Source organism: Oncorhynchus keta, chromosome 34 (genome assembly GCF_023373465.1).
Source record: "Oncorhynchus keta strain PuntledgeMale-10-30-2019 chromosome 34, Oket_V2, whole genome shotgun sequence".
NCBI classification, from domain to species: Eukaryota; Metazoa; Chordata; class Actinopteri; order Salmoniformes; family Salmonidae; genus Oncorhynchus; species Oncorhynchus keta.
This window is the reverse complement of record NC_068454.1, coordinates 45083962-45097266: the sequence shown is the minus strand read 5'-3', so window position 1 is coordinate 45097266 and position 13305 is coordinate 45083962. Positions and strand designations below refer to the sequence as shown.

Genomic DNA, 13305 nt, shown 5'->3' with positions numbered 1-13305 from the left:
GAATGGCACAGATTGACCTCGGAGACACCGTGTCGGTGTGGTGCCCTCCCTGAAAGTCGTAAGAGGACAAATTTGCGCTGTGACTGATTGTCTAGAGGTGTTGGGCCAGCTAGCCTTGGATACTCCTCGACAGTCATGTTTTTCACCCGTGTTCTACCATTCTTCCGGGGTCCTCTCCTGCCTTGTCTTGCTGTGCTGTGTGGTGGAAGCTGGAGGTCGGTATCTGCTCCGTGACAGAATGTCTAGATGTGCTTGGCTTGCTAGCCCAGGATAAACCGCCCTTGGTAGACTCGCCACCTGCGATTTCCTGGTCTACAGGGCCCGCTGCTGCTGGTCTACAGGGCCCGCTGCTTGTCTACAGGGCCCTCTGCTGCCTCACTGTGCGGTAGCCTACTGCAATGTGACTGTGCGCACTGACCAGATCCACACACCGGGAGAAATCCCTGTCAGCACACACCTTCAGGGCTATTGAACACACTGGGGTCCTAACTAAGGAACCAATGCTCGGGCAGACACTTGTTTTCTGATTCTAGTAGACCAGTAGGCTACAGCTGAACATTTGTAGGGCATTTGATGTTTTAATTTGTTAACATTTTAATTGGTAAAAAATGTTTTATTGCGAATTGTTAGATTCAGTGGTTTAAAATGGGTGTTTTTGTACTACAAATGGTTTTAATTGCTGCTTATCTGGTGTATGGCGCATTGCATAGTCTGTTATCAAAAACAATCTCATCTCCTTACCCCTAAGATACCGCCAAACCCTACTTTGACTGATAGTACAGCAGATTTGATCTTTCAGAGAGGTTTGATTGTGTCACCATTTGATTCCTACTGTGACATGCTCATTAAACTTTCCCATCTACAGTGTTTGTTAAAAATTGTTTTTATTGTATCAGATTACTTGAGTTTGGATTATTTTAAATCTTCTAAGTGTAGAGAGATTTTAGGAAGCAACAAATCAAGGTGCTTAATTATTCTTCTGCTCTTGGTGTCACAAAACATTCACCTGAACCCACTCCTATTGGCTATGGATGAACTTCCAATACTGTGCCATAGCTGGGGAAATCTTATTACACTGTTTCAGCAAGGGCTGCCGATTTGAAGTTTCATTGTTGTTTCCGGACATGTAGGGAGTCGTGCCAGACCTTAAGATCTTGGTTGGGGGTCTGGGTATGTATGTGTTTATGTGAATATATATGTATATATAATTTGTAAAGGAAAGTAGTCTGTATATCGATATGTATATGTGTGTGTGTGTGTCTATATTATTATGTGTATGTATATTTGTATTTTTACTGTTGTGTGTATGTCAGTGGGGGCTGCAGTGGGGGATGGTTGGGGCGGGGTAGAGTGGGTGGTGTCGGACAGCTGGAGATCATGTTTGTGTTTGCTGTTCCAGTCGTTGTCGTGTGCCCGTACTCCCTGGTTGGGGTGCAACCATCCTCCTGTGGTGTACGTGTGTATGGCTCGTTGGTTATGAGGGGCGGGCTTGTGGTGGTGGCTAGAATGGAATCAAGTATATGGTTAACCTGTGTTTGGTGCCATTCAGTTTGCTTCGTTTCGGCCACTATGAGCCGTCCTCCCCTTAGCAGCCTCCACTGAGTGTGTGTGTGTGTGTGTATATATATATGTATATATCATTATTATTTGTTTGTATGCACAGTATCAGTCAAAAGTTTGGGCACACCGACTCATTCAAGGATTTTTCTTTATTTATGTATATGGGGTAGCAGCCTCTAAGGTGCAGGGTTACGTAACTGGGTGGAAGCCACCTATTTTAAGTCGGATGGCATTGAGATAGAAGCTGTTTTTCAGTCTCTCTGTCCCAGCTTTGATGAACCTGTACTGACCTCGCCTTCTGGATGATAGTGGGGTGAACAGGCAGTGGCTCGGGTGGTTGTTGTCCTTGATGATCTTTTTGGACTTCAGAAAGCACAACCCTCTGAAGAGCCCTGCAGTTTCGGCGGTGCAGTTTCTGTACCAGGCAGTGATACAGAGGGTTTTAGGGTTTTAGGTGCCAAACCAAATTTCTTTAGCCTCCTGAGGTTGAAGAGGCGCTGTTGTGCCTCCTTCACCACAGTCTGTGTGGGTGGACCATTACAGATAGTCAGTGATGTGTATGACGAGGAACTTGAATCTTTTCCCCTGCTCCACTGCGGTCCTGTCGATGTGGATAGGGGCGTGTTCCCTCTGCTGTTTCCTGAAGTCCACGATCAGCTCCTTCGTTTTGTCAACATTGAGTGAAAGGGTATTTTCCTGGCACTACACTCCCAGGGCGCTCACCTCCTCTCTGTAGGCTGTATCGTCATTGTTGATAATCAGTCCTACTACTGTAGTGTCGTCTGCTAACTTGATGATTGAGTTGGAGGCGTGCATGGCCATGCAGTCATGGGTGAACAGGGAGTACAGGAGGGGGCTGAGCACGCACCCTTGTAGGGCCCCTGTGTTGAGGATAAACTCAGTCACTGTATCAGTGTATTTGTCAATGTTATTTTCAGAGGCTACCCGGAACATATCCCAGTCCGCATGATCAAAACAATATTGAAGCATGGATTCTGATTGGTCAGACCAGCGTTGGTAGTCCTTAGCAAGGGTACTTCCTGTTTGAGTTTCTGCCTATAGGAAGGGAGGATCAAAATGGAGTCATGATTTGATTTGCTGAAGAGAGGGCAGGGGGAGGGCCTTGTAGGCATTCTGGAAGTTGGAGTAGCAGTGGTTGAGTGTTTTAGCAGTGTGAGTACGACAGTACAGTCAATGTGTCGATAGAACTTCGCTTGCATTTTGCTCAAATTGTCTTTGTTTAAATTTCCCAGCTACAATAAATGCGGATATGTTGTTTCCAGTTTGCATGAAGTCCAGTGAAGTTCTTTGAGGGCCGTCGTGGTATCGGCTTGAGGGGGAATATACACAGCTGTGACTATATCCAAAGACAATTCTCTTGGGAGATAATACGGCCTGCATTTGATTGTGAGGTATTCTAGGTAAGGTAAACAAAAGGACTTGAGTTTCTGTATGTTATCACGAAACATACACCCCCACCTTCTTCCCGGAGAGTTATTCTTTCCTGTTGGCGCAATATACTGAGAATCCAGCTGGCTGTATGGACAAAGACTAGAGAGCCATGTTTCCGTGAAACCGAATATGTTACAATCACTAATGTCTCTCTGGAAGGAGATTCTCGGCCTGAGCTTGTCTACTTTATTATCCAGAGACTGAACATTAGCGAGTAATATACTCAGAAACGGTGGATGGTGTGCTCAGGACAAGAAACATCACTGTGTTTCACTTTTTATTGACTTATCGAAGTCCTTCGACACTGTTGACCATGCCCTGCTGTTGTATAGACTTAAAAAGGTTGGTTTAGTGTTGAATCATTGATAGGTAGTTTTGAAACCAATCTGACAAAACAGTGTGTAGCACAGGAGGGTATACAATCTGAGTTTCTTTAGGCTTACGAAAGGAGTTCCCCAGGTCTGATCCTTTTTAAACTGTATATACATTATATAGGGAAGACTTGACTCTGCCAGTATCCATCTGTATGCGGGTGACACAATTATTTATCCTGTCACATTCTGTCACTAATATTGAGATGGCATTTCAGGACTTTTGATGCCATTCAAAAGCAACGTTTCTGATTAGAAATTTGAGCTTAATGCAAGGAAAACTAAATGTATGGTTTTCACTTCACTGAAGGTAAACAGATGTAGTCACTTGCCAAGGCAACAAATTGATAGGGTCAACTCTTTGGAATTTGGTTAGATGAAAATGAGTTTTAAACCGAACATTTGATAACTTGAAACTGAAATTGGGGGTTTTATTTTAAGAACAAATATTGTTTGTCATTGTCAGTCAGTCAAAGAATGTTGTTCAAAGCACTTTTTTGTCGGTGCTGGATTATGGTGAAATTATTATTATTTTTTTAATATATTTTTTTCACCTTTATTTAACCAGGTAGGCTAGTTGAGAACAAGTTCTAATTTGCAACTGCGACCTGGCCAAGATAAAGCATAGCAGATTTAACTTTGTTTCACTTAATTAGCAAATACAGCTAGCTAGTTTAGCCTACTCAAACATCCTGCTCAATCAGGGATGCTATGTTAGCTCGCTGGCTATAAGTATCCAACAGAACACTGGAACGCTTCTATGTCAAGGTATAAGCTTTTGGGTTTTACAAATGTATTGCTACCCGGACCCGCCGGTGTAAGTGCTAAACTGCTTACTGACGACACTGTAACGTTACTGCGTAATTGTAGCAGATTTACTAATGCGTTAGTTCTATTAGCTATGTTGACTATGACTTTACTTTAGCTAATATGGTGACAACAATGTAGGTTGTGTGTAGCAGTTATGATATGGTTTGGCTTGGAAAAGTGTTGTGCATTGACGTCCGCAGGTGAGAGGAGGAGAGTGCGAAACAATACAACATGGCTGTTATGACAGTGAACTGTGTACACGTGATCAAGGGTGTATCCATTTTGTCGATTCTGTTGAAAAACATTTCTTAAACAGAGCAAAACAGGGATAAACATACCTGAATTCAATAGAAAATCTGGTTTGCAACTGTTGGATAAATGATTACATCGTATATCAGATAGATACAGACAAGACCAACATGGCGCCGACAGAGATGGTCGCCTCGCTTCGCGTTCTTAGGAAAATATGCAGCGTTTAGTTTTTTTATGTATTATTTCTTACACTGTTACCCCAGGAAATCTTAATTATTATTACATACAGCCGGGAAAAACTATTGTATGTAAGAGCAACGTCAACTTACCAACATTACAACCAGGAATATGACTTTCCCGAAGCGGATCCTCTGTTTGGACCACCACCCAGGAAAATGGACCGCCAGCAGGCGACCCAAAACAACGGCACTGCAGACGGAATGGTCTTCTGGTCAGGCTCCGTAGACGGGCACATCTCTCAACGTTCCCGAGTACACTACTCGCCAATGTCCAGTCTCTTGACAACAAGGTAGACGAAATTCGAGCAAGGGTTGCCTTCCAGATAGACATCAGAGATTGTAACATTCTTTGTTTCACGAAAACATGGCTCACTCGGGATACGTTATCAGAGTCGGTATAGCCACCCGGTTTCTTCATGCATCGCGCCGAGAGAAACAAACATCTCCCTGGTAAGAAGGGCAGGGATGTATGCCTTATGATTAACGAGTCGTGGTGTGATCATAACGTACAGGAACTCAAGTCCATTTGTTCACCTGACCTAGAATTCCTTACAATCAAATGCCAACCGCATTATCTACCAAGAGAATTCCTTTCGATTATAATCACGGTTGTGTATACGCTGATTCGGTGAGCGAGTTTATTAGCAAGTGCATCGGTGATGTTGTACCCACGGTGACTATTAAAACATTCCCCAACCAGAAACCGTGGGTTGATGGCAGAATTCACGCAAAACTGAAAGCTCAAACCACTGCTTTTAATCATGGCAAGGCGACCAGAAACATGACCGAATACAAACAGTGTAGCTATTCCCTCCGCAAGGCAATCAAACAAGCTAAGCGTCAGTATAGAGACAAAGTAGAGTCGCAATTCAACGGCTCAGACACGAGTCGCATGTGGCAGGGTCTACAGTCAATCACGGATTACAAAAAGAAACCAGCCCCGACGCGGACACTCGCGTCTTGCTCCTAGACAAACTAAACAACTTCTTTGCTCGCTTTGAGGACAGTACAGTGCCACTGACACGGCCTGCTACCAATACCTGGGGGCTCTCCTTCACCGCAGCCAACGTGAGTAAAACATTTAAACGTGATAACCCTGGCAAGGCTGCCGACCTAGACTGCATCCCTAGCCGTGTCCTCAGAGCATCCACAGACCAGCTGGCTGGTGTGTTTACGGACATATTCAATCAATTCCTATCCCAGTCTGCTGTTCCCACATGCTTCAAGATGGCCACCATTGTTCCTGTTCCCAAGAAAGCTCAGGTAGCTGAGCTAAACAACTATCACCCCGTTGCACTCACTTCCGTCATCATGAAGTGCTTTAAGAGACTAGTCAGGAATCATATCACGTCCACCCTACCTGACACCCTGCCCTAACAAGAGGAATACCAATGTAAGAATGCTGTTCATCGATTACAGCTCAGCATTTAGCACCATAGTACCCTCAACTCGTCATTAAGCTCCAGACCCGCTGTGTGCAGCTGGGTCCTGGACTTTGACGGGCCGCCCCCAGGTGGTGAGGGTAGGAAACATCTCCACCCCGCTCAACACTGGGGCTCAATCCTCAACACTGGGGCCCCACAAAGGTGCGTTCTCAGCCCTTTCCTGTACTCCCTGTTCACCCATGACTGCGTGGACTGCACGCCTCCAACTCAATCATCAAGTTTGCAGACGACACTACAGTGGCAGGCTTGATTACCAACAATGACGAGACGGCCACAGGGAGGAGGTGAGGGCCCTCGGAGTGTGGTGTCAGGAAAATAACCTCACACTCAACGTCAACAAAACAAAGGAGATGATCATGGACTTCAGGAAACAGCAGAGGGAGAACCCCCCTATCCACATCGACGGGACAGAAGTGGAGAAGGTGGAATGTTTTGCCTGGTACGGCAACTACTCCGCCCACAACCGTAAGGCTCTCCAAAGGGTAGTGAGGTCTGCACAACGCATCACCGGGGGCAAACTACCTGCCCTCCAGGACACCTACACCACCCGATGTCACAGGAAGGCCAAAAAGATCACCAAGGACAACAACCACCCGAGCCACTGCCTGTTCACCCCGCTATCATCCAGAAGGCTATGTCAGTACAGGTGCATCAAAGCTGGGGACCGAGAGACTGAAAAACAGCTTCTATCTCAAGGCCATCTGACTGTTAAACAGCCATCACTAACATTGAGTGGCTGCTGCCAACATACTGACTCAAATCTCTAGCCATTTTAATAATAAAAAATTGGATGTAATAAATATATCACTAGTCACTATAAACAATGTCACTTTATATAATTGTTACGTACCCTACATTACTCATTTCATGTGAACAGCTGAAGTGGGAGGTTTACATACACTTAGGTTGGAGCCATTAAAACTTGTATTTCAACCACTCCACAAATTTCTTGTTAACAAACTATAGTTTTGGCAAGTTGGTTAGGAAACCTACTTTGTGCATGACACAAGTTTTTTTGCAATAATTGTTTACAGACAGATTATTTCACTTATTATTCACTGCATCACAATTCCAGTGGGTCAGAAGTTTACATGCACTAAGTTGACTGTGCCTTTTAACAGCTTGGAAAATTCCAGAAAATCATGTCATGGCTTTAGGAACATCTGATTAGCTAATTGACAAACTTTGAGTCGATTGGAGGTATACTTGTGGATGTATTTCAAGACAAACCTTCAAACTCAGTGCCTCCTTGCTTGACATCAAATGAAATCAAAAGACATCAGCCAAGATCTCAGGGGGAAAAAATGGTATACCTGAAAAATGTCTGGTTCATCCTTGGGAGCAATTTCCAAATGCCTGAAGGTACCACGTTCAGCTTTACAAACAATAGTACGCAAGTATGAAAACCATGGGACCACGCAGCTGTCATACATCTCAGGAAGGAGACGCGTTGTCTCCTAGAGATGAACGTACTTTGGTGCGAAAAGTGCAAATCAATTCCAGAACAGCAGCAAAGGACCTTGTGAAGATTCTGGATGAAACAGATACAAAAGTATCTATATCCACAGTAAAACGAGTCCTATATCGACATAATGTGAAAGGCCGCTCAGCAAGGAAGAAGCCACTGCTCCAAGCCCACCATAAAATATAGTGGTCCTTCTGTAGCTCAGTTGGTAGAACATGGCGCTTGTAACGCCAGGGTAGTGGGTTCGATTCCCGGGACCACCCATACGTAGAATGTATGCACACATGACTGTAAGTCGCTTTGGATAAAAGCGTCTGCTAAATGGCATATTATTATTATTATTATTATTATTATTATAAAAAATCCAGACTACGTTTTGCCGCTCACATGGGGACAAAGATTGTACTTTTTGGAGAAATGTCCTCTGGTCTGATGAAACAAATGTAACTTTTTGGCCATAATGACCAACGTTATGTTTGGAGGAAAAAGGGGGAGGCTAGCAAGCCGAAGAACACCATTTCAACCGTGATACACGGGGGTGGCAGCATCATGTTGTGGGGGTGCTTTGCTGCAGGAGGGACTGATGAACGTCACAAAATAGATGGCTTTATGAGGAAGGAAAATGTTGTGGATATATCGAAGCAACATCTCAAGACATCAGTCAGTTAGAACTTGGTCGCAAATGGGACTTTAATGGGACTTTAAAATTGACAATGACCCCAAGCATACTTCCAAAGTTGTGGCAAAATGGCTTAAGGACAACAAAGTCATGGTATTGGAGTGGACATGACAAAGCCCGGACCGCAATCCCATAGAAAATGTGTGCACAGAACTGAAAAGGTGTGCGAGCAAGGAGGCCTACAAACCTGACTCTGTGACACCATCTCTGTCAGGAGCAATCAGCCAAAAGTCACCCAACTTGTTGTGGGAAGCTTGTGGAAGGCTTCCCGAAACGTTTGACCCAAGTTAAACAATTTAATAGCAATCCTACCAAATACTTATTGAGTGTATGTAAACTTCTGACCCCCTGGGAATGTGAGGAAAGAAATAAAGGCTGAAATAAATCATTCTCTCTGCTATTATTCTGACATTTCACATTCTTAAAATATTGTGGTGATCCTAACTGACCTAAGACAGGGAATTTTTACTAGGATTAAATGTCAGGAATTGTGAAAAACTGAGTTTAAATGCATTTGGCTAAGGTGTATGTAATCTTCCGATTTCAACTGTATAAACTGTACTCTATACCATTTATTGCATCTGCCCATGCCGCACCGCTATCGCTCATCCATATAGTTGTATGTACATATTCTTATTAATTCCTTTACACTTGTGTGTATAAGGTAGTTGTTGTGAAATTGTTAGATGACATGTTAGATATTACTGCACAGTCGGAACTAGAAGCACAAGCATTTCACTACACTCGCATTAACATCTGTTAACCATGTGTATGCGACCAATAACATTTGATTTGATTTGAAGAGTGTGCAGTGCGGTATTGAATGTGTTACTGTTTGTCGATGTCTGTCACCTTACATTTTTCTCTCAACCTGTGTGCACCTACATTGTAAACTTTTTATTCATAAGCTATGTTGTAGCAACCTCATGATGTGTATAGGACACATTTGAGTATCATGTTGTAGCCTAAACCTATCGCTGTTACAATCAACTGGGGGAATGGAATATGAATGAAAGTCATCTAATATGCTGTAATAGACACAAGGCCATGCTTATGAAAAAAGAATTCCACTGACCGCTACTGTGTGTAATGGACCTCTCTCTCCTCCTGGCTAAATCACTGATACACTTTTGTGTACCAAGCATTGATTGGGCAACTCCCTTTGTATTTCGGTTCCTTTCTGACCAGATCAGTCACTCAATACATTATTCGTTAAGAGTTGCTTGATCATTGCTCGACAGCCATTTTCAAGTCTGTAACTAGGCTACTCAAGAACATTCAATGTCATCTTGGTAAGAAACTCCAGGCCTTGTGTTTAAGGTTATTGGCCTGCTGAAAGGTGAATTTGATGACAGGCATACCTATAACATGATGCAGCCACCATCATTCTTGAAGCGGGGTGTGTCATGTTCGATTTGCCCCACACACACAACGCTTTGTATTCAGGACATGAAGTTAATTTCTTTGACACATTTTTTTGCAGCTTTACATTAGTGCCTTATTGCAAACAGGATGCCTGTTTTGGAATATTTTGTATTTTGTATTTTCACTTTGTCATTTAGGTTAGAATTGTGTACTAACAACAAGGTTGTTGATCCATCCTCAGTTTTCTCCTCTCACAGCAATTAAACCCTGTAACTGTTTTAAAGTCGCCATTGGCCTCATGGTGGAATCTCTGAGCGGTTTCTTTCCTCTCCGGAAACTGAGTTACGAAGGACGCCTGTGTCTTTGTAGTGAATGGGTGTATTGATACACCATCCAAAGTGTTATAACTTCACCATGCTCAAAGGGATATTCAATGTCTGCTATTTTTACCAATAGATGCCCGTCTTTGCGAGGCATTGGAATACCTTCCTGGTCTTTGTGGTTGAATCTGTGTTTGAAATTCACTGCCAAACTGAGGGACCTTACAATTATCTGTATGTGTGGGGTACAGAAATGAGGTAGTCATTCCAAAATCATGTTAAACACGATTTTTGAAGACCGAGTGAATAGATGCAACTTCTTTTGTGACTTGTTAACCAAATGTATACTTGTGGTCTAATTTAGGTTTGCCATAAGAAATGGGTTGAATACTTATTGACTCAAGACATTTCATGTTTTATTAATTTGTACACACAATTGGCATTGTGTGTAGACCAGCGACACAAAATCTCAATTTAATACATTTTAAATTCAGTCTGTAACACAACATCTGAAAAAAATCAATGGGTGTGAATACATTCTAAAGGCACTCAATGAATTAGCCATTTGAGAATGATTTGTTGCTGCATTTGGCCATTCTACACCATTTGATAGCACCATATCACACTAGGGTTATAAGAAATGAACCGATGGACATGGGGTCATGACATTTGGTATGTAAACCTTATGTATATGTCCATAGAAGTTTATCTGCTGCATTCAAAGATAACCAACCTACAACACTAGACTGAACTTCACTTGCGTCCTTGCTTCATCCTGGTGGTAATGAGAGAGAAACATGGTAATGCTTTCACTGATTGCACATAAAAGATCCACATGATAGAGTGCTTGCTTTGTTATGCAACTGATCTTGTGTCCTTTCTGTCATTCTGTGAACCCCAGTCATTGCTGCACACACCTATATATATTTATTCTGGGTTTTTTTTTCTCTTTGGATCCCATCTGGATGTAGTTTTATGTTGTTGTTTTTTTAATGTTGTTTTACCGTCTTCCTCCAGACTACTCCAACGTCATCACGCCCCATTCAACAGCCCCCGGTGACCCGGAAACAACCAGAGGTGTCTCCTAAGAAAGAGAGAGGTGAGTTCTATAGGTCCTAGTCTAGACAAGGCAGACTGTGTGGGTTTACAAGACCACTAGTCTCGTTGTTAATAATATTAATATATAATTTATGTTATTGATTTGTTTTACATACATCTGTATTATGTTTTCATGTAGTAACAGTGGCCACTGATAAATATTGACATTCACCAAATTTGACATGAAGGTTGTGATATTATGAGAAGTTACTAAAATACTACAGGTGTTTTTACATTAAGCCATGTCTTTATAACATTGCTTTACAGAACAATTGATGTGATGTTTTGTAGGCATGGAATTAACTGCTGACAAGTATTACATTTAGGGATGTCAAAGTTCGCGTTCGTCGCATCTCCATTTCTTCACCGTAAGGACACTTTTACGCGAACGTGTTTTCGCACGGACCCTTTTAAGCCCAACACACAACATGCTGTGTGCAGTGTGCACTTGGTAGCGCTGTCTGTCTCTACTGTGGTACTTCAACAGCCACTATGCGTGCAGCTTTGAGCAACCATTTTGAATGAAGATTAACCTGAAGTTAAATCATACACATTCCCATTTCTTTACATAACATCAAAAACATCCGAGCTGCCAGCTACCTCGCATTGGCCTTGAGACACACATATTTGAGCCTCTTCTTGCGATCACACGCCACACCTCTATCTCACGCATTGAAAGTTACTCATTTTAAGTCCATTGTCTTGTGCGTTAACTTTTCAAATGTGCTACAAATCGTTTTGAAATAGCACCTGCAACAACACCTGCGGAGCCTCTATCGTCACCTGTCTTGCCCCAGCACTGTGAACCACCGCACATTGAAGCATTTGATTGGTGTCGTTATGTTAGGGATAGAATGCGCGTTTTAAAGAAACCCCCCTCAAGATTGGAGTGGAGTTGAATGGAGGGGGGAACGTTCTCCGCTGAGTTTATAGAACGGTAGCGCTGTTTTATGTACAATGTCAACTAAATGAGGTTGCTGTTACTCCCATCCCTTTTGCAGAATGCAGCCTTTTGACAGCATGTCCTAAAGTCCATTTAAAACGCATGCATTAGCCCCCTCGTTTGGTGATTGGTGTTTAAACTGTGATTATGAAAAGGCAGCAGACAGCCCTACAGTCTGTTTTAGCAGGGGAGTTTGGTAGGGTGACCTGATTTGTAACTATGAAAATAATTCTGTCAAACAGATTGGGAACCCAAAAGTGTAAGTTTGATTCTAGAAGGGGGACAATACGTATAAACATTATTTGGTTAGGGTGTAGGGGCAGATTTATGTAGTCTTATATATATATAAGTCTTGTCTTTAGGAGATTTGATTATTCATTTACTTTATTTAGTCTGATCAGCGGAACAATTCTCATTCTTAACAAAGAACACTTCTGTTATTCCCCAAACTTAGTATTTTTATTATTCCAATTTTGCCATCATCTAATATGCCTACTTGTGCCTTTGAAAATGAATTGTATGAATCTATGTATTTTTGCAGCCATTAGTGGACAGTTTTGAATAAGCATTGGATATTAAATGCTCCAGGCCATTTTAGTATTGTGCACATGCTAGGCAGAGATGGCGGAAGGGGACTCACAGCTCATAAACACATCGTATATTGTGTCTATGTAGATTAAGATTATGGCAAGGATCTTCAACTACTAGGCATAAACCATCTGAATATTGATATTCATTTTTGAAGGTTGTATGATTGAGAAGTTAATTGTTATAACAAGAACATTTTCAAACGCCCAGCACTTGGCTAACCCTCCTGGAGTACAAATAAAAAATAAATACAAATAAATGGAGAGCAAGCAGGATTTTCTTCCAGACTAATTTTAATAATTCACCAAAATTACTAAATGTTTGTCCTTACCTAGAAAGCAGTCTATGTACAAGGAGACTGCAATCTATAATTTGGTTACCCACCCACTCACTGCCATCAACCATTAGTATTTCCTTTTGCCTGTCTCCCCATCTAATTTCATTACTGTCTGAATACTGTCTGAAGTGTCAAAACACCTAAAGAATATATGTTTAAAATATTAGCATACTTTACATTTTATCCCTCAAAAGTCGCTAAGTAACGAAGTCGTCAACATTTTTTGTGTTCATTTAATATTCAAAGCTTTCCCCCCCCCCACTCTGGTCATAGGCCTAAGCCATGTAAAAAAATACATAATTGCATGAAATTAGCTTACAAATGTTACAGACCCCCTTCTAGGCTAAATCTCACTCCAAGCGTTCTTAAAAAGTTGGCAAC

At 42.2% G+C, this 13305-nt stretch overlaps 1 protein-coding gene across 2 annotated transcripts in view; it reads left to right on the top strand.

The window, feature by feature from the left end:
- LOC118367197 (collagen alpha-1(XVIII) chain-like) overlaps positions 1-13305 on the top strand; it is a 175966-nt gene that overhangs the window by 103266 nt on the left and 59395 nt on the right. For both annotated transcript variants that reach the window (XM_052493944.1, XM_052493943.1), the window contains one exon: positions 10976-11057. In XM_052493944.1, the coding sequence (XP_052349904.1) occupies positions 10976-11057 (82 nt within the window). The remainder of the gene's footprint in view (positions 1-10975; positions 11058-13305) is intronic.